Below are 25,091 nucleotides of genomic sequence, written 5' to 3'. Positions count from 1 at the left end.
AGGTTATCTCATCGCATCGCCCATTAAAATGCTGCTCATTAATTTTAAAATTAGGCGCGTTTTCGAAATGAATGGAGGCCTCCAACTTCAAACCCCAACAAAAAACTCAACTTCTACCCCAGCTCCTCGTGCCTTATTCCCATGCATTTGGCGTGTTTGTGGCATGGACATTCGTTGGTTTGCTTGGCTGCCTGTTCTATTCAAAAAGTGTCCGCTAGTCCGAGGGAAGGCGGTAGACACTTTGTTGGTGGCGATGGTGTCGGCCTAAAACGGGTGGTGGTGGGTCTGCCGTGTGCGCATAAATTAATTAAGTCGGCCGTTCGGTATGTGTCGACCTTTTGTCTGGTGTTGCAACACAAAGCAAAGACAATAAAGAGACAACGGTGGAAGCAACACAAACAACAACAAAGAAAAGATATCGAAGCAACAACGAAAGTATTAAAGCCAACTGCGGCGGCAGCTATTGCAAAGACAAAAGCAAGTTGCAACGCCGGTGTGCCTCAGCTTTTGTAGGTATCTGCATGTGCGTGTATTTGTGTGCATGCCACACATCAGCGTCCAGCATACATATGTACATATGGCAAGCAACGAAGTCTGTATGTGCCTTTGTCAAACTTAACCAAAAAGTAAGGAGTTTGTGAGTTTGGTGATAAATTCAAAAATTACCGCTGCCACTTTTGTGTCCCGTTGCATGTGGCTCTTGGGCTCGCATGCCACATGTGGTGTGTGTTGGTGATGCTAGTGAGTCATTTGCATATTGTGCGGCCTCATTTCTGGCCTCCTGATTATGAAAGATGCTGCGCCGCTGATAAATGATTGCATTGCGCATAATAAATTTTCACGAGCTCAGCGGCGCTGCAAAAGTTTCTACATGCACGAGTATGTATGTGTATGTATGCATTCACATAGACAGATAGAATTGTAAATGGGCTGAATACATAGAATATGCTATAGAATGGCGATTCATCCTTCCAACCCACACAAACTGCAACCCTTGCAACCTCCTGCCGCCACTTCCGCTCCAGCTGTGAGGCGTTGCGCCACTGGCGGAAGGGTTTTGGATTTGGATTATTGAATTTTCAAGTTTTCATCGCAATGTGGAGGTGTTTTAGCTAACAACTCCTTAACCTTATTGTCTTCTGGTTGATGATTACCAATTTGATACGGAGCTTCTCTTCGTAAATTTTTGGTGCATAATCAGTAAAAATAGTGCACAAAGATTAGTTGCTGTTATAGCTTGGCTTGATTTGTGTTAATGCGTGAATGTGTCAGTTAAAATACCTTCAAAAACCGTGCTCATACCTAGGGCTTCAAATCATCGGACACGGAAAGAAAATGCTCTTTCCTAGCTTTAACGAGATTTGTATGGATGGAGGGCTAGTAAATATAATAAATCGAGACACTGCCACTTTTAAAGGGGGTTTGCTCTAAGGTGAACTATGACAGTTTTCTACAAATATATTTGATCTAGTCTTCTTGAGAAGCCGCACTCTTACGACGAATATACGACAATAGAAACGTCCACCTAAGATCTCGTGGATTTCGGGTTCAACTGGTTGCGATTAAATCTCTTCCTTCGCAGTTATCAAAGTAAGCATTCTACGTGGTTCAATTTCAGATTAATCCTTTGCCCTGCCATTTAGCTCCACGAAACTCGGACCCAAGTGTTACGCGACAATGGGTGGTAAACAGATCAGACTGATGCGAGAGATGATATAACAACAATTATGAGACTTGTGACTAACTCTGGGGGCGTACAGATAGAAACTAACATTTAATCATGACCCAGGCTCGTGATGTTTATGTTTGGTCCGACTATCTGTACACGACTTCTGCTCGTGATATTCACGTTTGGCCCGACGATCTATCACCTTCATGTTTGGGCCAAAATTGTCATCACAGGCCAGACTCGTTAAAGCACGGCAAGCGGTTAAGGCGGACTTTCGAGAAACCACTCACTATATCTTGAAATTTAAAGCCGAGATCTGTCACGAGTTCATTTTCTCAAGTTCAGGCGAACATAACTGCAGCAACTCGAGAGACCCGCCTGACTTTGGCTCAGTTACGGCATGGATATTGTAGCAGGTTAAACCTATCGGATTTATGTTCAGCACATGAAGGTATTTCGCCCGATTTTAACCACCTCATAAAAGTAAAAGCGATTGGTCGATAATTGTGCAGGTTGTGCCACGAGGGGAAAATCTGTACCGATGATGGTACCTCTCTCTACACTGGTGGCTTCAGGATAGAATCGGGAGTCGGAACAGGGGTTTTCTCTATATGCAACTTTTAATCCATTTCCTTAAAACTGCCGAATACTGCTAGTATTTTTCAGGCAAAATTCTTTACGATTCTGCAAGCATATTATAATTTTTTCCGATAGTCAAGCCGCAATCAAGGGTCTTACGATGCCATGGTGCAGATCCAAGCTGGTTAAGTCCTGTAAGGAGGTGATCAATTATTCTAAGTTCTAGGATATAGAAACATAGAGGGAAATGAAATTGCTGATGAACTTGCCAGAAAAGGGGTCGAATGAATTGGTCTCATAGATCACCTACCTGGTCATCGTCATCCCCAGACTGTTGTTTAAGGGGTATTGCTCAACTTATTTCTCAGAAAAGCGCATAATAGATAGAGGACCGTTTTCTTTGTGTGCTATTTCGAGAACCCTTTGGCCACTGTACAATAGGCGCAGAACGCAGAAAGTTTTGGGGAATCCATGTCATTTAATTTTCAAACTCGTAACTGTGTTTACCGGCCATTGATCGATCGGAAAAGACGCGAGACGGCTTGGTTTATTATTTAACCCATTACCTATTACAGAAACTGTGAGGACCTTTCAGAGACGGAGACTGTTGAACACTTGTTCCTGAGATTTCGTTCTTTCGACAGCCTGGGGCAGTGCTCCAACCTAAATTCTATCAACCTCCTCCAAATCAAAGCGGGGCTTTAGTGCTACTTGGGGAGGGCCAGACTGGTATTTCAACCATTTCAGCTACCTAATTGCGCAAGCTCCTCAAAATGAAGATGAAATACATTTTGTCATTGAACTTATGGGTTACATACGCAACTTCTACATAGTCAGTGGAGTTTTGAAAAGAGATGTATGAAAATTATTTTTAATTTTAACCCTTACCCATTACATTAAGATTTTTATTGAGAATAAAGATCATGCTTAGCTTATTCCAGAGCGCTGACTTTTTTTGTTGGGACAGACTATTGTACTATTCTCCCTTCACATGCTGGGCAAATGCACTGTTTGAGATGCGCACCTTTTCCATGTACTTTGCCCATAGAAAGTGGCCCGCCATCGGTTGGACACGACACGTAACATCAGTTTTGTCCATCTGCAGCCTTTCTCAGCTTGCCAAGCTTGCTTGTGAGTTAAAGTAGTCCGTTTGCTAACCGTGGCTTTGATGGTTGCAGAAAGAAGTGGCAGAACTAGCTCCGGGTCAAAAAAGTTGGCCTCGGAGCCCAGTCTGGCTAAAGAATCAGATATCTCGTTACCCACGTGCCCCGGGACCCATGTTAGCATCAGGCTATATTATCTACCGACATAGTTCAGCTTGGATTTACAGGACTCGCTCCCCAACCACGGGCCTGTCTAAGGCCATGAACGCAGCTTGGCTGTCGCTGCAGACACATGGAGATCTGCCTCTCCATCAACAAAGTTCATCGCTTCTTGAACAGCGTACACCTTACTTCACTTGAAACACAGAGGCATGCATTTCAAGAGCAAAGTGCAGTTTTGTCCCGCTGGATTCCACATAGACCCCAGAGCCGGAGCGTTGACTTAATATAGTCACTAATTAAGGTGGAAATTTCCAGTAGGCTGCAGCTTTCTTAGAACTAATAGTATTTTAAATTTCCTGTTCAGATTTTGATACTATTATTTCTGAAAACCCTTAAGGGGTCTCGGTGGTCTAGAATTTTCAAAAAATCGATTTTTGATATTTCGAAAGTATAGGCTTTTACAAATGTACTGTGAAATTTTTGGAACGATATTCCCAGTATTTTCGATTCTACAGCCGTTTTAGCAGGTAGAGTCAGATTCGTTACGCGGCGGCATCAATGGTCGCATTATCCGCTCTCAAAACTTTAAACTCAATTATCTCAAAACTACTTTTTTCGGCTAGGTGTTGTAAAAAGAAAAAAAACAACCAAACCGAATCGTGTGGAATTTTAATATGGTGTTCACAACATCAATGGGTATCGCAGGTACTATAATCGTATTAATATTTCAATTATTTCGTTTTTTTTTATTAAAAAACTGATAAAACCCAGATTTTTAGAGTGTCAAATTCAAAGCCGCGCCATTTTGTAAATTTTTTTTATTCTAGTATGGGACATAGATACAGTTTTTTTGGTTTTTGTGTTACAGATAAATAGAAGAGCCAAAATCCAATTTTTCGGGGGGTCAACTTCAGCGTCATTTTTTAAATATTAAAACTAAACAAACAAAAAAAAAAATTTTAAAATTAAAAAAAAAATATTTATATGTTTAAATGTATTGTTTTATAGAACTTATATATTTATAAATATTCCTTATTTAATTTTTGTATGTAAAAGAAATTAAAACAAAAGCCTAAAAAATTTAAATATCGTTTTTAATTTTTTTGTTGTAAAAAAAAAATTCTGAAAATACCCTAAATTTTCGCGCTCGAGACCACCGGTACCCCTTAATAAGAGAATATCCAATAAATTATAGTGCATCCCTATTTATTCGAAGCAACATAAACTTTCTTGTAATTCCTAATGGACGGAATATCCGCAATATTTCAGTTTTCTTCGCTTCCAATACGCGTCTAGCTTCTAGCCAAAGTGGTTAAATTCTTAAGCAGGCATTAAAATTGCGTGAGCCCCAACGAATTAACCCCACGCTGTGTTCAACAGCAAACCATACTCCCAGCGTATACTCAATTCCCTGCATTTTCATCTCTTGGCTGGTGGTGCAAAATCGCAAGAAGGTCAGAGGTAAGAAAGGAAGGAAGTGCCCGCCTGGCCCGCGAGTAGATTAGTTGCCACACTCCATTAAAAGGCAAAGAGATACGCACTCATACTGACGCACGTACATATCACCCTTGTCTGTGCAGTTGGTAACTGGCTGGATAACTGGCTCACTGCCTGCGCTAAGTGTTCGCAAAAGCACACACAGGGGGATACTGCAACAGTCTCTATGGAAAAGTGGACGTTCGCTTCAAGCGAGGACTTTGACAGACTTCGGCATCGCCAATGCTGCTGCCGGCGTTCAGTTAAGCTTAATGGATTCTGATTGAGATTTAATTATTTCATTTAATTTTCTAGATGACTTCACTTATGGGTGCTGCTGCCAAACGAGTGGGATTCGAAGGAAAGGGGTGTAGTTTTCTATTCATTCACTGGTCAGGCACTGGGGTTTGAAGTGTTAAAAAGGCGGCTGCTAAATAAGTGAGTGACTGCCGGTCTGACTGATGCTCGACAGCGTAAGTAAGTGATGACTGAAACGACTGAACGACTATCGCCTAAATGGGCATCCTCCTTCAATCGCAGTTTTTCCCTTCAAGTTAATGAAGCGACTAATTTTTTGGGCAATTATCTATTTGTGCAGAAATTAATTGTTTGATGGCTTAGAAGGGTTAAACAACTGGGTGAAAAAATCAAAAATTACTTGCAGGCAATTAAATCTGTTATACTATATATAAATCAAATATTTTACGTTGCATATTGTTGCTGCTAAATTACAATCGTATTTACGTTTAACGAACTCACCTTAAACTCCTGTTGGGAGGAAAGCATGCGTAAATAAAAAAATTGATTTAGAAATATAATATCCAAATACTAATTTAAGAAAATAAACAATCGAATTTACCTATCCCCTACACTCGGCGCAAAATCACGCGCAATCCTGACCCTTACAGTACAGGCTATCAGCAGTGGTGGCATATCCAATACGCAATCCCTCACATTTGTCCCCATTATAGGCGACGTTATCTCCATTGGCTCGATGCAAGCCTCCACCCGGAATAAAGGTACCTGCAAAAGTATGCATCTGATTTGGTGGCGTTTGGGGCGGCGTCACAGTAGACGATTGGGCGCCATACCGCTGGCCATGCGAAGGCAGTGTGGGCGAAGTAGGTTGCATGGAAATCGTTGCAACCACCGAGGTGTGTTTCATTGTTGACGAAGGCGCATAAGTTGGTGGCACATAGCTTGCTGGCCATTCACGTTGCATAGAATTTGTGCTGGAATTCATGGCAAACTGTGGTGAAGGTTTGTCCTCGGCAGCAGTGCTGGCCAAGCTCCATATGCGCGGTCTTCCATTGGGTTTGTAAAGAAATTCTTCCTTGACAAAGTTGTTGTATCCATTGGAGGTAAAGGATTCTGGCATAGCTGTATTCTTGATATTTTCATATGACTGATAAATTGTTGTTGGTGGTGATGGCACCCTGTTTAATTGCATTAAATCTAAAATATCTGAAAAGTAGATTTAAGTGAGTAGAGTTACAGAAATATTACCAAAATATAAAGATTAAACACGCATATGCCCGTTGTATTAAAAAGTTGGAAAATACTAATTTGCCAATCAGAAAAGTCCTTCAGCTCATGGTTGGTTAAGGCACTAAGATAACAAGACAAACTATCACTGAATTAGTTTGTTAATAAGCATTGAATTTACTATCACTTGTGCAATAGATCACGTTCTAGAGCAGTGTTGCCTTTCAGAGCGCAGAAACGTGCTCGGCGCCTATGGAGATTGAGACCGTAAAAAATCGCTGAGAATTTAAATCATGTTGTTTCAAGCAGTTGGAATGAAATCAGCTGCTGCAAGAAGAAAAAATCCCAGAAAGTAGCATTTGATTACTCCGCAAGTGCTTTCTCTGGTGGAAATTTTTATATGATTTTAATATATTGTATATCTAATGCATAAAGTCAGTGCGGATTATATCGAAACGTCATCTCAGGTCCACAAAAGCTGAAGCTCAGGTGACCAAAGCTGCCAAATAGAAATCCGAAGTCCTTACAAAAAACTCTCCTATGAGTCGCAAAGGTAAGCCATTGCTAAGAAGCATAGAAGGCTATGACAGATTATTTCTCATGGGGATGATCATTTTCTTGTAATAAACAGTAGATTTTTATAAGCGTTAAGACTCACTATCCTCTAAATCCTCTGAAGACGAAACTTTTCTTATATACGAGGAAATATCAAATACCTAGAGCCTTCCTCCTCTCAATAGCGGGCGCTCCGTTGATGCTAGCTAAAAGGGTGAAGTACCTGGCACTCATCCGTGAACGTTGGGGAGAGAATTAGTAGAGCAACAGTCGGCTTGTATGGATGTAGCGGCCTCTCGCCTAAAGTTTCGTGTTGTTTATATGACACAATTATAAAGCAAATTTTGTTGTACCGTATCCTTGTCTGATGGAACTCACTGGCAAGGACGATATTAGTTAAGAAGCTAGAGAGGATTCAAAGGTTTACCCTCATTGGAATTAGTCGGTTGCTTCGGACCACTCCAGCTCTAGCGCTTAATGCTATGCTGAATGTGGTACCCGTGGACATCGTAGGAACAACTGCCGCTGCACGCGCCGCAATCAGGTTGAGGTTTCGGGCCATAAGCTAGACTTAAAAGCGGTAACGTTCGGCGCAGTCCAAGGATCTATTCTCGGCCCCGATCTATGTGGTATCTCAGCTACAACGAGATTTTGAGCATAGAAATACCAAGAGATACATATCTAGTGGGATACGCGGACGACATAGTAGCGGTCATACCAGCCCGGAACACTGTGGACGCCAGCGGAAAGCTGAACCAAATTATGATAAGGACGCAAATATGGCTTGAGAACCATTGCCTGGAGCTCACCAAAGATACGGCCGAAGTCATTCTTATGACACGAGGACACATGCCACTCGAGGCCAGCATGTAAAACGGCGGATCGTTCTTGGTGACCTAAAAGTATTCAACTTGACTGCAGGTTTACTTTCGAAGTCAGCCGCAAAAGTCACGGGAAGGCTAAGTAGATTAATGGCAAACACCGGTGAGCCAACACGGAGCAAAAGACATCTAATCATAGCAGCCACAAACTATATTCTCCTTCACGGCAGCGAGGTATGGAGAGATGTGCTAAACTGCAAAGCTAAGCGCAAATCACTGGAGGGTATGAAACGAACAGTGGCATTCAGAGTTGCCTCACCCCCCCGTACTGCCTCTGGCGCTGCAGTTTTTGTGCTCAGTGGAGAGATACCCGTCGACCTCACTGGCCGGGAACGAATGGAGGCGTGAGACTCCAAGAAGAAACACGTTATCACTAGAGACGCGGAACAGAGATGCACTGAACCGCGTGGCAGATGGACGGCGAAACTCATGCCATCAATAGGTAAATGGGTCCAAAGGAACTTTGAGGAAGTGAATTACTTCTTAATTCAGTTCTTCGCGGACCACGGATACTTCCGGAGGTACCGTTGATGACGCTGAACACTCGCGGAATGAGATGCTCTGAGGAAGTAGTTTGGCGACATCGCGCCGAGCATCATAATCAGCAAAATGCTAGAATTTGAGTACAACTGGAATGCGAGGACGTACTACGAAAAAAAATATAGCCCTCGAAATCGCCACCTTATATATGAAAGATGGCTATAAATATTGTGGACCCAGACATGGGTGAACAGAATTGTCCTTTATGAATGCCGTTCTGAGCCCTCTCGAAGTAATGCAGAAACTAGTCCCGGGAAGGGAGTCTCTCCAGAAAGAGAGAAGGGATTGTTTTAGTGGCCACATCACTCGGCCGTAAACGACGCTCGCTGTAAGTGCGAAGGCATTTGGAACCCTATCTCACCCACCGTAAAAAAAAAAACTTGGTAAACAAACGAACTTGCGACATTTGAGGATCGGATCCGCGCATGTGATTTTCGAGAGGCCAATTCATATAAAGCCATAGAGTTTGAGCATCAGTTATTTTACAGAAAATTGTCTAAATTACTAAAGAAGTGATTTTAAACTGTTCTTGCGGTTGCCATTAAGCAACATAATGACGCTTTCACCAAACTTGATAATGATAATTAATTTGGGTATGTCAACAGAAGTTTTGCTGGCATTTTTCATTAGAATCGCAGCATTATTATTAGCTGATAGGTACATAAGTGCATACATATGCACGCGGGCTTGATATGTGAGAAATGATGAATTATGCTTTGAGCCCACACCGCAGCGCTTTCACATATGCCGCAACATATAATCACACATCCTTGAATAAATATATAAAATCACTACACGCACATACTCGTATGTATGTTTGCACGCTCGTTTATGTGCACTTGTGCAACGCACGTGCTCGGTGGTTGTCACATTAAAGTAATATTTATACTCCGTATGTGTGCAAACGTCAAAAAGGCACAGCCTTAGCAGCAGCAACAAAAACAATAACAGTGCATTAGGTGTTTATTTTCATCTACAACTACTCGTGCAAAAGTGCACTTCAACGACCGCTTGGGGGTAAAAGTTGAAGGACAGCAGAACGTGGATATTTTTCTTTTTGGGTCGTTTGCATGCTATTCTGTTAGTGCCTATTGATGTGTGTATGTGTATATGCGTGCATGTATGTTGTGAGTGTTTTTATTTTTGTTTATTCGCGCTCACGTGACGCTTGACGCCGTCAATGCAAATATTTTTGCAATTGAGGCCTGTTGATGATATGCTTCCGCATTTTTTGTTTACACTTTCCAAAAACCGAATAGATAAATATGTTTTTAAGTAAACGAATGGCAGCAACGTCACATGTGATGTCTGTTTGACAACGCATAACAATCAGTCAAAGTCAGTGGCATTACTTATGAAATGATGGGCATTTGTGGGAAGGGTGGGAATGAAGTATTCAGTGAATTTCGCCCCAGGTTGAAAAATTACTTTGGAATTTTATTTAATTTTTTGTTTTGTTGGCATTAAACAGTTTTTAATCTATTATCTAATTGTAAGTATTGCGGTTAAAGAGAGTTAAGTGGTTTGCCCATTCATTTATCCGCTTAACTCGCAAGCCTGCAATTCGCCGGCAGTTTATGAAATCAATGATTCAAAGTACAGGCTGTTAGCATTTTAAAGGAACCCGCGCCTCGTTTCACAGGGGTTTATCATAAGTAAAATATTAATTATATTTAATTAATTATTATAAAACAAATCTTTTTTGGTACATTTAGAAACCATTAAGTAGTTATAAATATGTCTGTACAGGGTGTCCGGTGACGAAATTAGGAATTAAAAGCTAGATTAAAACGGAATCACTAATGATAAAATTAAGTGGCCGGCGTAGACGAATGGCTTAGCGCGTGGTAGGTTCGAATCTCCGTGCATGAAACATCAAACATGATGGAAAACTTTTTTCTAATAGCGGTCGCTCCTCAGCAGGCAATGACAAATCTCAGAGTGTATTTTTGCCACGAAACAGCATCTCATAAAAAAATATGCCATTCGGAGTCGGCTAGTCTAGAAATTTGAAAAAATCGAAATTTTTTTTTCAAAATTCGATAGTTTAAGTATTCAAAAATATCTCCCTAAAAGGATTTTTCAAAATTCGAATTATTTTCGAAGTTACCGCGACAGCTAGACTGGTTTGAGCGGACGGCGAACTTCAAACGTGTTTTACTCGAAACTACTTCTTTCGATACGGTCGGCACGATATCTCAAGTTCTAATCAACCGATTTGCTTGAAGTTTATCATGAATATTCTTTAAACATATCTCTATCGCATGACGCACGAAAAACTGGAAATTTAAATTTTTTAATGTGTGTAAACAATTCGAGAAAGCTTAAAAGTCAGGGAAAAGTCGACCTCAATTTGTTCTCCTTTTTTTCTGCGTCATACGATAATGACATTCATATTAATTAAGAATTTGTCATCTTTCTTTTTCAAAGGACCCAAGGGTAGAAATCGTGACGACGAGGACACTGCCTTTTGTTTTCCCCTTCCACTTCAAGGACGCATAATTCCATGAAAATTTATTTTTTTGTTTTTAAATTCATTTTGTGTGCTATTAAATAAATAAATGATAAAAAAATGGATGGTAAAAATATCAATAGCTTTTTTTATTCACCGTCAAAAAATGCTCGAAGTTCGGCCTCTAGACTAGAATATCCCCTTAAAACTATAGGTCCCTCCCCTTCATTCAATTACTATTAAAAAGAAGACAAGTGCAGATTTTATGTGACCGTTCCGTCGGATACACTCATGGAATCTGGGCTCTATAGGGGCAAGGATACTCGCTGAAGAAGTGATATCAGGATGTCATTAGCCTTGCCAACAATATTTTCTTTTATTTCTGAATTGGTCGCTGGATTTGTTTAGTAGACTTTACTTTTGAGGTATCCCAAAGGAAAAGTCCTTAGGGATAATTAGTGGTTAGGATTTGTCATCAACACGGTTGTTTTTCAGGAAAGAAATCGCCAGTATCGCCATTGTCTCTCTGGCCGTGTGCGGCGTGGCGCCATCTTCCTGAAGTCATGTGTTTGTACCGAAGAAAAGATGTTCCCTCATTATTGGCAGAAAATAATTGTTCTGCATGCTCCCGTAAGAAACAGAGTCCACAGAAATTTCAAAGAAATATGGTCTAATTAGTCCACTACTTGACAGTGCCCACCAAAACGACACCTTGGGACTGCGAACTGGTTGCTGATGTTACAATATTGGCTTCAGTCTTTTCGGCGACCAATAACGACAATTTTGCTATTTACACTTCATATGAAAATGTGCTGCAACACATCAAAATACAGTATTCACCGTCTGACATCGCTTCAACCTTGTTTCTCAGGCATTTTTATGCAAATTATAATCGGTAGGCTTAAGCTCTTGCTCGATTTAAATTTTAGTGGGCTGGCATCTAGGAGTTTTCCTTAATGCTTCATGCTTAATAGTTTATGCAAATTTTAAAGCAACCGCTCTCTTCTGCACATACTGACGCGGACTTGTTGCGACGAGTTCAATAGTTTTATTTGTTCTCGATGTCTGGCTGGGCTTTGGCCATGAGCTGTTTGCCATAGAACTTTTCGCCCGGAGTCTTCACACCTATAACCGAAAGAAATCTTTACTTGGTGCATCACATAAACGTGTAACATTGTAAAGTGACTAAAATCTTCGATGAGCAGTTGAACGCGATATATTTTTCCATAAAATATGCTTCGATTATGAACGCGCGTTGTTCACCCGTCCACTGCGACATCGTACGAATAACAAAACGCGGTCCTTTTATCGCTCATACACTCAGCTGATAGGGAAAAACTTTAAATTCAAAATCGTATTCAAAAATTCAAAGTCGATTATTCAGTCTTTGCGATTGAGAAACATCATAAGGTTGTTTATGTCAGTACAGGCCAGCTCTTCGAGGCTTTCAATAATGGTTTACCAAGGGTTAACATCCTCGCCTTCCATAGGATAGGGCATTCACCAGGAAGTGGAAGATAGTTTCTTTTTTTTATGGTTGATTACAACTATGGCGGTATATATTGTAAAGGATGTCCATTTTGGCTGCCTGCTTTCCTATGGGCCAGAAACCAGTTATAATAGTTATCAGTATGCAGGCATGCCTTCATTTCAAATTTGTCAATGTTGACGTTTGTTTGTGGTTGTAAGTTGACTATAAAGTTCTGCTGACTTTGCATGTTGTCTGATCTATCCATCTTCAATCTGCGATTCGTAGACATTCTACTTCTCATTGCAGATCTATGATTCATGATACATCTCCTCTTGCTAGTTCGTTAGCTTTTTCGTGTCCTTTAATGTTCTGATGTCCCGGGACCTAATTTAAGTAACGTTATGGTTTGCGCTCAAGGTGGGAAGGCTGTTTCTGCTTTGTTGCAAGATCTTAGAGGTTGCTGTAGCCGAACTCACGCATTGCAGCTTGGCTATCCGAGAGAATAGCGATATGGTTTTAAAAGCTTAGTCTGTGCCTAATAGTCTACAAGCCTCCCCTATTGCCCACACTTGCGCCTGCAGGCGTTATGGAAGGATTTTTCAATTCTAAGTCTGTGAAAATATATACCTGCTCCTACACCACAATCCAGTTTTGAACTATCTGTTTAGATGGTTGGTTGGTTGGTTTAAGGGTGACCCCGCATCGGAGTGCCACATAGACCGCAAGTTGGGTCCGTTGTGTTGCCCTAGAGCTCATTATTTTATATGATTTCCCCACCTAACCGAGATTTTTATCGTATTGTAGATTTTGGTCAAAGATATTAATTCGTTTCGAGAATTTGATGAGAGATTCGATTTTCATGTTCGAGAGTACTGAAAGATTGTCAATTGTTGGAGAGCCTAGAAGAGCGAGTCGACTTCTGGCTAGACCGGGACAACTGCACAGAAAATGTCTGCTCGATACTTCCTCATCTTTGTCCTCGCAGTATCTGCACAGGTCGTTTTGAGGAACCCCGAGCCGACGTGCGTGAGTGCCCAAAAGGCAATGGCCGGTGATAAGAGATATTATATGCCTTAGTTCGTGTTTCGAAAGACTTATAAGGGTTTTTGTCTGTTTCAGATTGTAGGATGGCCAGATTTGTCTGGTCGTAACGCAAGTAGTTTCCACTCGCCACCTCCGATCAGCAATGCTGTGAAATTCTCGATCAATCAGCAATTTACATGTTGAGAGCGGAATGTGGATTGTGGGTAAGTTACTAACATTCGATTGCGCAGCTCCAGCTCTTGCGAGCTCATCAGCTCTGCAGTTACCTTCGAATCCACTGTGACCCGGTATCCAGATAACTTGGACAGAATTCTGAACACTTATCTCGTTAAGAGATAAGAGACAGGATCGAACCACATCTGAGTGGGTATAAGAGGAGCTGAGTGCTCGAACGGCCGCTTGACTGTCGGTGAAAAAGCGGATATCCTCTAGTGATATTCTATTTTCTAAGAGAGTTTTCGCAGCATACCAGATAGCGCATACTTCCGCTTGGAATACGCTACAGTAGTCGGGTAATCTAAATGATAGATTGATGTGAGGGGAATTGGAAAAGATTCCAAATCCCACTTTGCCGTCTTATTTTGAACCATCTGTATATATAATCAGAGGGCCATTGATTTCGGTAAGATTTGTCTTCCATTCTTCCCTAGTTGGGAGTGAACAGGAGAATAGCAAGGGTGGTGATGGAAGACTTACATGATAGTCTATGTCGGAAGAGATAACAGTGTTCCTGTTCAGTATGGCCGAATGGCCAAGATACTTATTCCATTTCGATATAGCATTCATGCGTGTCGCTGCTTTCGCTGCAATTGCTTTGCCAGCCAGATCGATAGGGAACAAGTGAAGCAACGTGTTTAGAGCCTTAGTAGGTGTTGTACTTAAGCATCCTGTTATCAGGAGGCAGGCTGTTCTTTGAACTCGATCAATTGTGGCTACTCTACACCATTTTTCGAGTGCTGTCCACCATACAACCACACCGTAGAAGAGTATCGGTTTGATGATCGAGGTATATATCCAATAAATGATCCGAGGTGAAAAACCCCAGGTTTTGCCTATAGCTTTCTTACAAGTATAGAGAGCTATGAAAGCTTTTTTACATATGTTTTCGATGTTCAATTTCCAACTCAACTTCCTATCTAGAATAACTCCTAGATATTTAGCTGAATCAGATAGGAGCAGTGATTCCCCTTTTAAAGTTATTGTTTGCAGTGGAGGAGATTGTTGTTTCCTATTGAAGAGAACAAGATCTGTCTTTGCTGGATTCGCATTTAGTCCGCATTCGGTGCACCATTTTGACAGATTATTGATTGAGCGTTGCATGAGCTCAGTGAGGGTATTCAGGTATTTGCCTGACACGCAGAGAGCAATATCATCTGCATAGGCTACGACCTTGCAGCCTGCTTTTTCGAGATTTCGAAGCAAACTGTTTACAGCGAGATTCCAGGGAAGGGGTGAAAGTACTCCGCCTTGAGGAGTGCCTTTGACGGCGTACATTCTCATGCGGCTTAACCCAAGCTCTGAAGTGATAATTCTATTTTGGAGCATTTGTTCGATCATCTTTCGGATGGAGTAATTAATACCCAATTTGGCAATTTCAGACAAAATAGAGTTGGGTTCAATATTATTAAAAGCACCTTCTATGTCCATAAATGCGACAAGAGAGTACTACTTATTGTGAAGGGAAGTTTCCACTGTTTGCACCAGTGAATGAAGTGCCGTTTCAGTCGATTTCCCTTTAGTGTAGGCATATTGTGCCTCAGAGATCAACTTAGTATCAAGTTGGGTTTTGATTTGCTCATCTAAGACTTTTTCAAAAGCCTTTAAGCAAAAAGAGGTTAGGCTAATGGGCCTGAAGTCGTTTGGTTTACAGTGTGAAGGCTTCCCCGTTTTCGGAATGAATACTACCTTCTGTTTGATAGTAGTGTCGAAGTTGTTTAGTAAAAGCCCATTACTCCCTTTTTCCAGAGATAGAAAGAGAGTGGCAAAATTCCTTTTGAATGTTACCGTTCGGACGATGTAATCTGTCCGCCCGAGGTGAGTAGATTGGCATGAACATAAGTGTTTTTTTCTTTCCAGCGCCCCACTTCATATCTTTTTCATCTTCTTGGAGATATACCAGGATAACTTGTGTCAGAGTATTGAGAGTAACTAGCATATGATCAAAATTGCACCGACCGTTATTGCATAGGCTTATCTCTGTATTCTGTCAAGTACATAATTTGGTATTGTAATCTCTCCCTAGAGTCTTCAACCAAACTACCAAACTGTATGATAAAATTGGTCGCATAGCCGCCTTATACAACCATAAAGTATCTTAGGTTCAAGACACTATCTTCTGTCAAGCATACGTTTGCAGGCATAGTTTCGCCATAAATATTTTTGAGTTTGGTTAAAAACTACGCCTACTATTTAATTTAATTTTATATTTTTTTGTATTATTAATTTTACTTTTAAATTAGTACTAAATTTCCGTCGGTCCCTCTGATATTATTATAATGAGAAGATTGAGCACTGCGACCTGAAAGATTCTGTGACCTTTCTGTAAAATTTTGGAACCTGAAAGTTCATGCGATTTACATTTTATATACATGTACTCTCATTGTCTGTTAGTTTGACAACAACAATTAACAGCCAGTCTAAATTTAGCACTTTCCTTACTTGTTTTATTTTAATTTTCCCTTGAACTGTCGTTATTTAAACAATTTTCCATTAGCTTTTTCACATTTCTTACTGTAATAGTTTTCCACAGAATTTTTTCGGTGTTATGTTATCCTCGTGTCAAGTGCATGTAATCCAGCTATTCAAAAGCACTTTACAACTCAGCACAACTATTATAGCGCTTAACAAGCAAATTCCCTTAAACACTTCTTGCACCCGTCCGTTCTCGTCTCGTCTAACTTTGGCTGGTAGTTTAACAAATTTAGATATTTTACGCGAGTCCATGATGTCACTTATAGTTGGCAAAAACTTTCAAAAAGTCCTTTTAAATAATTAATGTCAATTACCGGTGGAAAGTGTGTGGCAGTGGCAACTTTGCTCATCAGCAACAATAAAGTAAAGAGTAGTTACGGTGGCAGCAGATAGGAAATAGAAATGGAAATGCTCTAGTGAAAAAAGTGAGCAGAATATGTGTGCCATTAGTACTTTGAAGGATTTTCCAAAGTGCCAAGTTGACAAAATTAAAGCTAATAAAATTCTGAGAATAAGTGGTTGGCTGTTGTTGTGCCACAAAATTGATAAAGAGAGAGCGAAATGATGGTACTGTGTGCAACTGTGCGCTGAACAGACAATGGCTGTCATAAATATTTTATAACATCAATTACAAAGCACTTAACTTGCATGATATTAATACTCCAAAAAAAAAAAAACAGAAGAAGGCCTTTGCAGCACTTTGATTACGTTCAGCGCTCACACTCGGCGCAGCCGTCAACATTTATCATACGCCATCGTGTACCCCAGCAGCATAGCAACGCGACTGCCAATCATTTATCTTGTATGGTATACGTTCTCCAATACATACATATGTACTAAATAAGTGTGAGCTATTGGAATAACTTTTGCAATTTTTCTTTCGCTTTTCTTGTTTCATTCTCAAATACTCATCAACTACCACAAAAATTGAACAAAATATAACGCCGATCACCAGGAAGAGCAGACAAGTGTCAGCAGAAAATATATCCATCAACACGATAATTTCAACACCTCCAACTACCAGCAAATCCAAGTTTCCGTTGTGCCTGTTGTTGCTTTGCAGCTGCCCACCATCTCTCCATTTGCCCCCATGAAAAAATCACTACACCACGTAATGGTTGAGCTTATGTCGCGCAGATATAGGCAGTATTGATAGGCTATGATTTACTTGGCCACAGATATGAAATTAGGCTGGGTGGAAGTAGTTCAGAGGGAGAAGTAAACGGAAAAACAAAACGTGTGCTAAGAAGGCTACAATACAAAAATAAGAAAAATATTAATAAAAACAAAATAAAAAAAAGAAGGCGATAAACACCTTGCGACAGCTGTTTAGCCACTTGCTTATCCTCTTTACTGAACTTTGTTTTTTTATTTTATCTGTATTCAGCGCAACAACAAAAATAATAATAACAAGAGTAATGAAAAGATGAATAAAAATAACAAAACCTTATAAGCCAAATGATATTCATTGGGGTTCAGGCGTAATGGTCGCACTTGAGCACACCGCTTCTTTGCAGTCTGTTAAGGGCATTTTGAGAGTGGACTCTGCTGCTCGAATCAGCAGTACTTATGCCACAGCTGGAGGAATGATATTCTAGTAATAAATTGTTTCAATTGATATACGCAAAAACTTAAAGAAACCACATTATTCAGAAGTTCACAACGTCCGTTTAGGATCTGGAAAGAAAATGCATTACTTTTGAAGAATATACTGAGGAAGAGAAAAATTGAATGCAGCTATTTGAACATTCCACATTGTAACGCACCAATTCTTTCATAATCTCTACTTCTCAAAGCTTACATTTCAGTATTCGCATTCGCATTTAGCAGCAAAACTTCGTAGGCCCGTGGTTGAGGGCCGCAATAATGTGAGCTTTACTAACCGAGCCGATAAACTAGTCTTAAATTTAAAGAGCCTTAAACTCACTACGTTTTCTCAAAGGCCCGACTGAGATTATAATCATATATTTTGTTCAGCTGCTTGCAAGGCTGGTAATGTCGGTGAGAAAAATCAGCTGTTTATTGGTTATATCAACTCAATTAATTTTGACGGAGCACATCATATATCAATTTTTAAATAAATGTGCTCCTGCGATGCGCAAGCTTTTGGGGAAAAAATTATATTTATTGGCGTGATAAAGTGAGTTGTAATGTAAAAAGTTAGTTGAGAAAATGGCTCTAAGTGCTATTGCCATGTGTCCTGTTATTTATTATTATGCGGGGTTTTAGCATTGCCTGACCTGAACAGGTGGCTTAACAGGTACCTGCATATGTCTTGTCATTTATAGCAACTTTCCAGAACTGGTTGTACAGGGTTTGATTGAAAAGTAATGAGCCTTCCCGCGCGAAGCATCTGCCAAGCGATCAACCGAATCGGCTGGTGGTGGAAAATGATCGTTGGACCTTCCCCTTCCACTAGAAACCGGTCCCAGTTCGCTGGCAACAGCGGTACAGTCAACATCGCTCCGCGCGTGAAAGCTGTTTTAAAAGTGTGTTAGGATTTTGCAGTGGCGAAAATGCAGCGATCGTTGGAGCAACGTCACTCGATCAAATTTTACGTAAAGCTAAACAAAACGAGTACCGAAACCATTGGGCTACTCAAGGAGGCTTACCAGTGCCCAGATAAAACGGTGGCACAAATCGTTTAAGGAAGGCCGGGATTACGTCGAAGACGAACAGCAATCTGGAAGGCCTTCGACGACGCAAACAGACGAAGATGTGAACCGGGTTCATGAATTTTTGAACATTGCTTCCCCACCTTTCCTACAGCCCAGACCTGTCCCCTCCGGACTTCTTCTTGTTGCCGCGCCTGAAAAGAAAGCTGAAGGGGAGGCGTTTCAACTCCATCGAGGCGATCCAAAAAACTGTGACAGCCGAATTGAACGCGATTCCGGCGGATGAGTTTAAAAAATGTTTCCTGCAGTGGAAGGACCGCTGTATTGACGCTGAAGGGTCCTATTTTGAAGAATATTAGTTGTATAAGCCAAAAGGTTTAATAAAACTGCTTAAAAAAAATAAGGCTCATTACTTTTCAATCAAACCCTGAAAAATGATTGGAAAAGCGCATATTTGCTCAAAAGGTATTCAGGCTTAGCTTCTCGCCAAAGTGGTTTATGTTATCCTACAAATAGAGGGCTTACAGTTCTGAGCTATCTCTTAACTGACATATGGGTTTCATGAAACGTTGTTGCACTTCTTGTCACTGCAAAAATGTACCCATAGTCCCCCAATTTCATCAAGTAGTGAAGTAGAAAAGATGGTGTCGATGTTTTTCATTCATAAAAGTGTTTCTGCGTGTTTCTTTACTCCTAAGTAGATTGGCTCAAATAAGTTTTTTAGTTTTCATTTCAAATGTTGCGATAGTCAATTCGATTTTCATTAATTTCAAATGTAATTCAATTTCATTTAAATTCATTATTAAATATTTTTTTTTATTTATTTTGTCTGTTTTACCGGTCGTTACTTATTCTTAATTTGATTTCTCTTGTTAATGATATGCTGCTTCCATGTCGTGCTTTCGTCAATAGTTTTTCCAAGATATTTTGCTACTGGGAAGATTTTTATTTTGTTGTTTTTTAAAGTAAGATTATATTTCGATGTCGTTTTGTTTGTATATATAACTTGTATAGTTTTGTCTTTATTAACTTCTATACCCCATTCGTCAAATCAGTTAACTGCATTGTTTATTAAGTTTTGAAGTGTAAAGTTGGCCAGTTTTTCTTCATTGTTTGATACTAGTATCATCTGCGAATGTTGCTATCATTGCATTATCTGTTGTCGGAGTTGGCACATCTGCCGTGTATATTAAATATAAAAGAGGACCTAATACACTGCCTTGCGATACTCCAGCTATCATTGCTAGGATATCGGAATATTCGTCTTCATATCATATATAAAATTTTCGATCAGTTATGTAGCTCTTCAAAAGTTCAAAGTAGTTTTGTGGAAAGATTCGTTTGAGCTTATGCAAAAGTCCTTTATGCCAAACTTTATCAAAGGTTTTGCAATGTGCAGGTATTCAGCTACACAATATTTTTTGCATTCACATCGTTAAGTATTTTGTTTGCAACCCTGTGGATTTGTTGGATTGTTGAGTGTTGGCATCTAAATCCGAATTGATGGCTTGGTATTACTTTTTTTGCTGTCAAAATTGGTTCTAGTCGGTCGAACAATATTTTTTCAAACACTTTTGAAAGTATTGGCAATAAGCTGATGGGTCTATATGAGGCAGTTTTGGTGGCATCTTTTCCTGGTTTGGGTATGGCGGTATTTTTTTTTTTTTTTTTTTTTTTGTGTAAATATTTTATTTGCAATCTATCTTAATATAATGATATTCAGCAAATTAGGTCTTATAATCTAATAGCAGCGGTAGTATTTGCACAAATGCAAAAATACATATCAAATTACGATATTTGTTCTAAGGTTTGATCTTAAATGTATTAAATTTCATTTGTACTAATGAGTTGCTTATCTTCATATAGGAACTTATGTATTTTGTTTTTTATTTAGTGTTGAATAAATAATTTAATTCAGCAAAATTAGAGAAATGGCAAGTCTAAGATATGATTACGCTTCAGTCGTATTGTTTCATTACTTGAGTCTAATAAGCATATAGCATTCGTATTTGAGCAATTTTCCATAGTCGTGAGAAGTATTTAGTCTCTAACATGCAATTAAATATATTTCTTATGAATTGAATTTTTTTAATTTAAATTTTTCCTTCCTAATTGTTTTGGTTTTAATTTATTTTCTACTCTAATTTTTTTATATTTGAATATATTCAATTTTTTATATATATTAATACATTTTAATTTTTTTTATATTTAGTGTTTTTTATTCTATTTTAATTTTTTATAAATCAGCTTTGAGTTTTTAATGCTTGTTTATTTTATATTATAATTTTTTTTATTTTCTAATGAGTTTTTTGGTTTTTTTTTAATATTTGTTTGTATTAATTTATTTCATATTTTAATATTTTTATTCTAATGTGTTTTGTAATTAAACTTAATATATTTTATATTATATATACTTTTTTTTTAATTTAAAGATTTTTATATTTCCGTTTTGTGTCTTTTAACGTTTTTTAATTTATTTTATTTTATTTTGCATTACAATTGTTTTACTAAAATTTTTTTTTATTTCATTCTTTGTTGTTTATTTTATATTTTAGTTTTTTTATTCAATTTTTTATATTTTACTATTCCTTTTTTTATATATTTTGTATGTTGATTTATTTTATTTTTCATTTTGTTATTTTAATTCATGTCATATTTTTATTTATTTTATATTTTAATATTTTTTAATTTAAAGATTTTTATATTTCAGTTTTAGTTCTTTTAACGTTTTTTAAATTTATTTTATATTTAATTTATTTTATATTTTATTTTTTTTTATTTCGATTTTTTTTATATTTACTATTTATTTCTTTATTATTTCTTTACATTAATTTATCTTGTTTTCCATTTCTTTATTTTAACTCATTTTATATTTTAATTTTTTTCTATTTCAGTTCTGGTTTTTAATGTTAGTTTGTTTTTTATTTTAATTAATTTTATGTATTAATGTTTTTTAATTTTTTATATATTAATATTTATTTTTTTATTATAAACTATATTTTAGTGTGTTTTATATATTACTGTTTTTAATTTAAAGTATTTTATACTTCAGTTCTAGTTTGTTTAATGTCTTTTGATTTTATGTAGTTTATATTTAAATTTTGTATATGTAATTTGTAATTTTTTAAATTTTATTTTTGTTTTTAATTTTCCCGTTCTTGTAACTTTTTATTCTTAATTTTCTTTTTTATTTAAATTTTTTTTTTGTATTTTTATAATCTTTTAAATTTTATTTTTTTTTTATTTCGTTTTATTTTATTTCATTTCGCTACAATTACGTCCACAACAGGCATCTGCATGCCGAGCACAGAGGCTCAAAAAGTAACTTCTATGGGATTTTCTAAGGCGACGAAGCGCATTGGTTTATCCCTCAGGGGGGATACAACAAAAGAAATCAACGACAACACAGACACGAATTTTCGTTTTAATAGCGAGCAGAGAAAGCGTTCCAGTAACGTGCCTACGAGTACAAAGAACACCTCTACACATAAACTTTTGTGCTTGTATATGTAAAGAAATATGCACAGAGCCAATACACATAAGCAGTTTTTTCGTAAAATGTCAGCGACCTCATCATCAAAATGTGAACTTCAACGGCATAGAAAGGCGATAAGTGAAATCCAAGAGTGAGTGACTCAATCACTGGCTCCACTGACTGACTGGCTGAATGACTGCTATTCTAAACAGTAGCTAATGCTGTTTGCATTATTGCCACCGAACAACTACCAACATACTCATACAACTATGTGTATACGTATATGAAACAGGAAAAGGGCGCATTAGATTTATGCCGGTCGACGTGAGTTGCATACGATTAAAAGCGTAAAAAAGAAAGTGTGAGTCCAACAAAAAAACGACGAGTGCTTGCTCAACTCTGGGGTTGCATAAGAAATAGTCACGCAGACGACAATAAGGCTAGCAGTTGTGCAGCCGGGGAATCAGGAGAGCAAAACCATGGGGAATACCGATGGATATTTGGTCGGTTAACCAAAAAACGTAGCCGCCAGACACGCGCCGCATAAAAGCCATAGCCGCAACTGACGTTAACGTCTGCTGGCAACACCCTCATTTCAGTAGATGTTTCCTTTGGCCAACAACACAGAAGGGTTGTTGTTAGTGAGAAAGCCATTCAGCGGCAACAAAGAAAGAGGAAGTAGCAGTGAAAGTGGGTGGATGCTGCGACAAACGTACTTGTATCGCCTTATGGCTATGCGTTTCTTTTAATGCGCGTCAGCATAGTTATTATTGCTGTTTTTGCACACGCGTCCTTGCCACATGCAACAATGCGTTCGTATGACAATTTGGCCGATTACCCGGTAGGAAAAACTTGATTAAATGAAACAAATTCTAGTTTGCAATGCGGGCAATGAGCAGCAGAACGGAAGTGACTAAATGTTCCCCAATTCAAATAGGAACAAAATGGGGTTACTTGAATAAAATTGGGGAAAATTGTGTGGCATCGAATGTTTTTTAGAAATGTGTAAAGACATTTACATTTTCATTTACTTAAGAAAATTAAAATAAATTTTGTTACTTACTTTACTATTTGAATTACAAATTTTGTTTATATTTTGTTTCTCACATTTATCTATGATTTCTCCAATTTCTTGATTTCTTGATTTGATTACATTTATTCGATTTGAAAATTTTGCAATTTTTTGATTTCATGAAAATTTTAAAATAATCCAAAGTATTTAGAAAAGGTATGCAGCAAATTCCGTGTCTTACTAATACTAGTCCTTTTCATACCACTTTAAGTAAAACAAATAATTCACCAGTTATTTCTATGAAAAACGCAAGAAAAGTGTTCCAGCTGTGATGGCTAGCAATCGTTTTCCTAAGGGTTTGCCTGTACCTCTGTGCGAGTAGTTTGAGTTGAGCTACTGCTGCTGCGCATAAAATTCACACTAACGTAATAAAGAGCTCAACGACACTTAAATTGAATGCCACACGACCCAGACCAACTCACCTCATGCATTGTTATTTTCGCCGAACGCCCACCCAACTCTAACCTCTCACCTTCGCTTCCTAACTGTTTGCATGGTGTGAATGAAGTAATGATTTTCTCAGTTTCAGCCCATTGTTTTCATTTACTGCCACCCTTCACCTCTACCTCGCCTTATCTGGCATTGGCGGCTGCTGGTCCTTACTGCTTCTCCACTCTCTAGCAACCAATTCTTGTGTATTTATGCTTTTATTATAGTTATTGTTGTTGTTGCGCTTTGTTATTGTTTTGTTTGCGTGGTCGTAAATGAAATTAACCCTCGAACAGAAAATGATATAAAATAAAATCAGGTTGAGAATTTAATTTGGCGCAAAATGATACACCAAAACATCCGAAAATATGAGGGTAGTCTTTTGAAACGAAATATGTAACAGCAAATTGGAATGATGACTGACAAGTGGTGCTGTTGTTGTTGCTGTTTAAAGCTTCTGAGTGTGTTTGTAAAGCAATGAAGTGAGCCACAGTGAAGTGGAGTGGGGTGGAGTGGAGTGGAGTGGAGTTGATGACACAAGTTGACATTGAGAGGCACTTCGGTAATGGCCTCGACGTCATAAATAGACAGGTTTTCAAATTTGCACTTTTTTCGACTTTCTTATTTAGTTATTTTGAAATGTTGAGGGATGTATTCAGACTGGAGAGAGAATGAAGCGTGTGTTTATACACCAAAAAGAATTTAATAAACCACCCTCAAGCGAGGGGTAAATAGAAAGTTTTAAGAGAAAAAAATATTGTGAATTAATGACTCTTTGAGCTATGAACTGACCTTAAACAATTATTGGGTAATTAGTTTATTTATGTAATTATATTTTCTTCAATTTTTTCATATTATAGGGGCTATTTCTGACAAGGCCGAAGCTCAACAGTGGTCGTTTAAAATGCCTGCTAAAACTCAACAGAGAGTATAAAAGAACTTTGATAGGTGTATTAACCGGTCATTGTCTAATAGGTAACTATACTAGAACGTTCTGAATTCTATAGTACGATTATTGTAGAAGTTACTAAATATAATACAGAAGAAGAGGAAACTATTAGACACCTCCTCTGTGCGTGTGAAGGATCAACTTGAAGAAGCCTTTAGCCGATTGGTAGCGCATTTTTAACAGTTATAGCGGATAGCGCGCATCTTAAACTAACGAAGTTAAACTCGTTTATAAAAACCACTGGATGGTTAAAAGAGATCTCTTAGTGTAAGAGAAGTTCCAGTGGTATCACAACGGACCTACGACAGGTCTAAGTGTGTCATATTGGCAGCCACGATACCTACCTGCCTACCTAGGGCCATTTGATTGTCACTGCCAAATAGAGTATCGACTGATTTGATAAAATGATGTTGTACGACTTTCCCGGTACCCGTCGGTGTCAC

General features: G+C 38.5%; 1 protein-coding gene across 1 annotated transcript in view; it reads right to left on the bottom strand.

Moving 5' to 3' along the window:
* Positions 1-5,872: 5,872 nt before the first annotated feature.
* Positions 5,873-25,091, bottom strand: part of LOC129240745 (homeobox protein araucan-like) — a 165,018-nt gene continuing 145,799 nt past the window's right edge. Inside the window, exon 5 of the mRNA XM_054876717.1 lies at positions 5,873-6,453. Within this exon, the coding sequence (XP_054732692.1) occupies positions 5,873-6,453 (581 nt within the window). The remainder of the gene's footprint in view (positions 6,454-25,091) is intronic.

The sequence above is a fragment of the Anastrepha obliqua genome, chromosome 3, assembly GCF_027943255.1.
Source record: "Anastrepha obliqua isolate idAnaObli1 chromosome 3, idAnaObli1_1.0, whole genome shotgun sequence".
NCBI classification, from domain to species: domain Eukaryota; kingdom Metazoa; phylum Arthropoda; class Insecta; order Diptera; family Tephritidae; genus Anastrepha; species Anastrepha obliqua.
The sequence above is the reverse complement of the archived record's forward strand: the minus strand, read 5'-3'. Positions and strand labels throughout refer to the sequence as shown.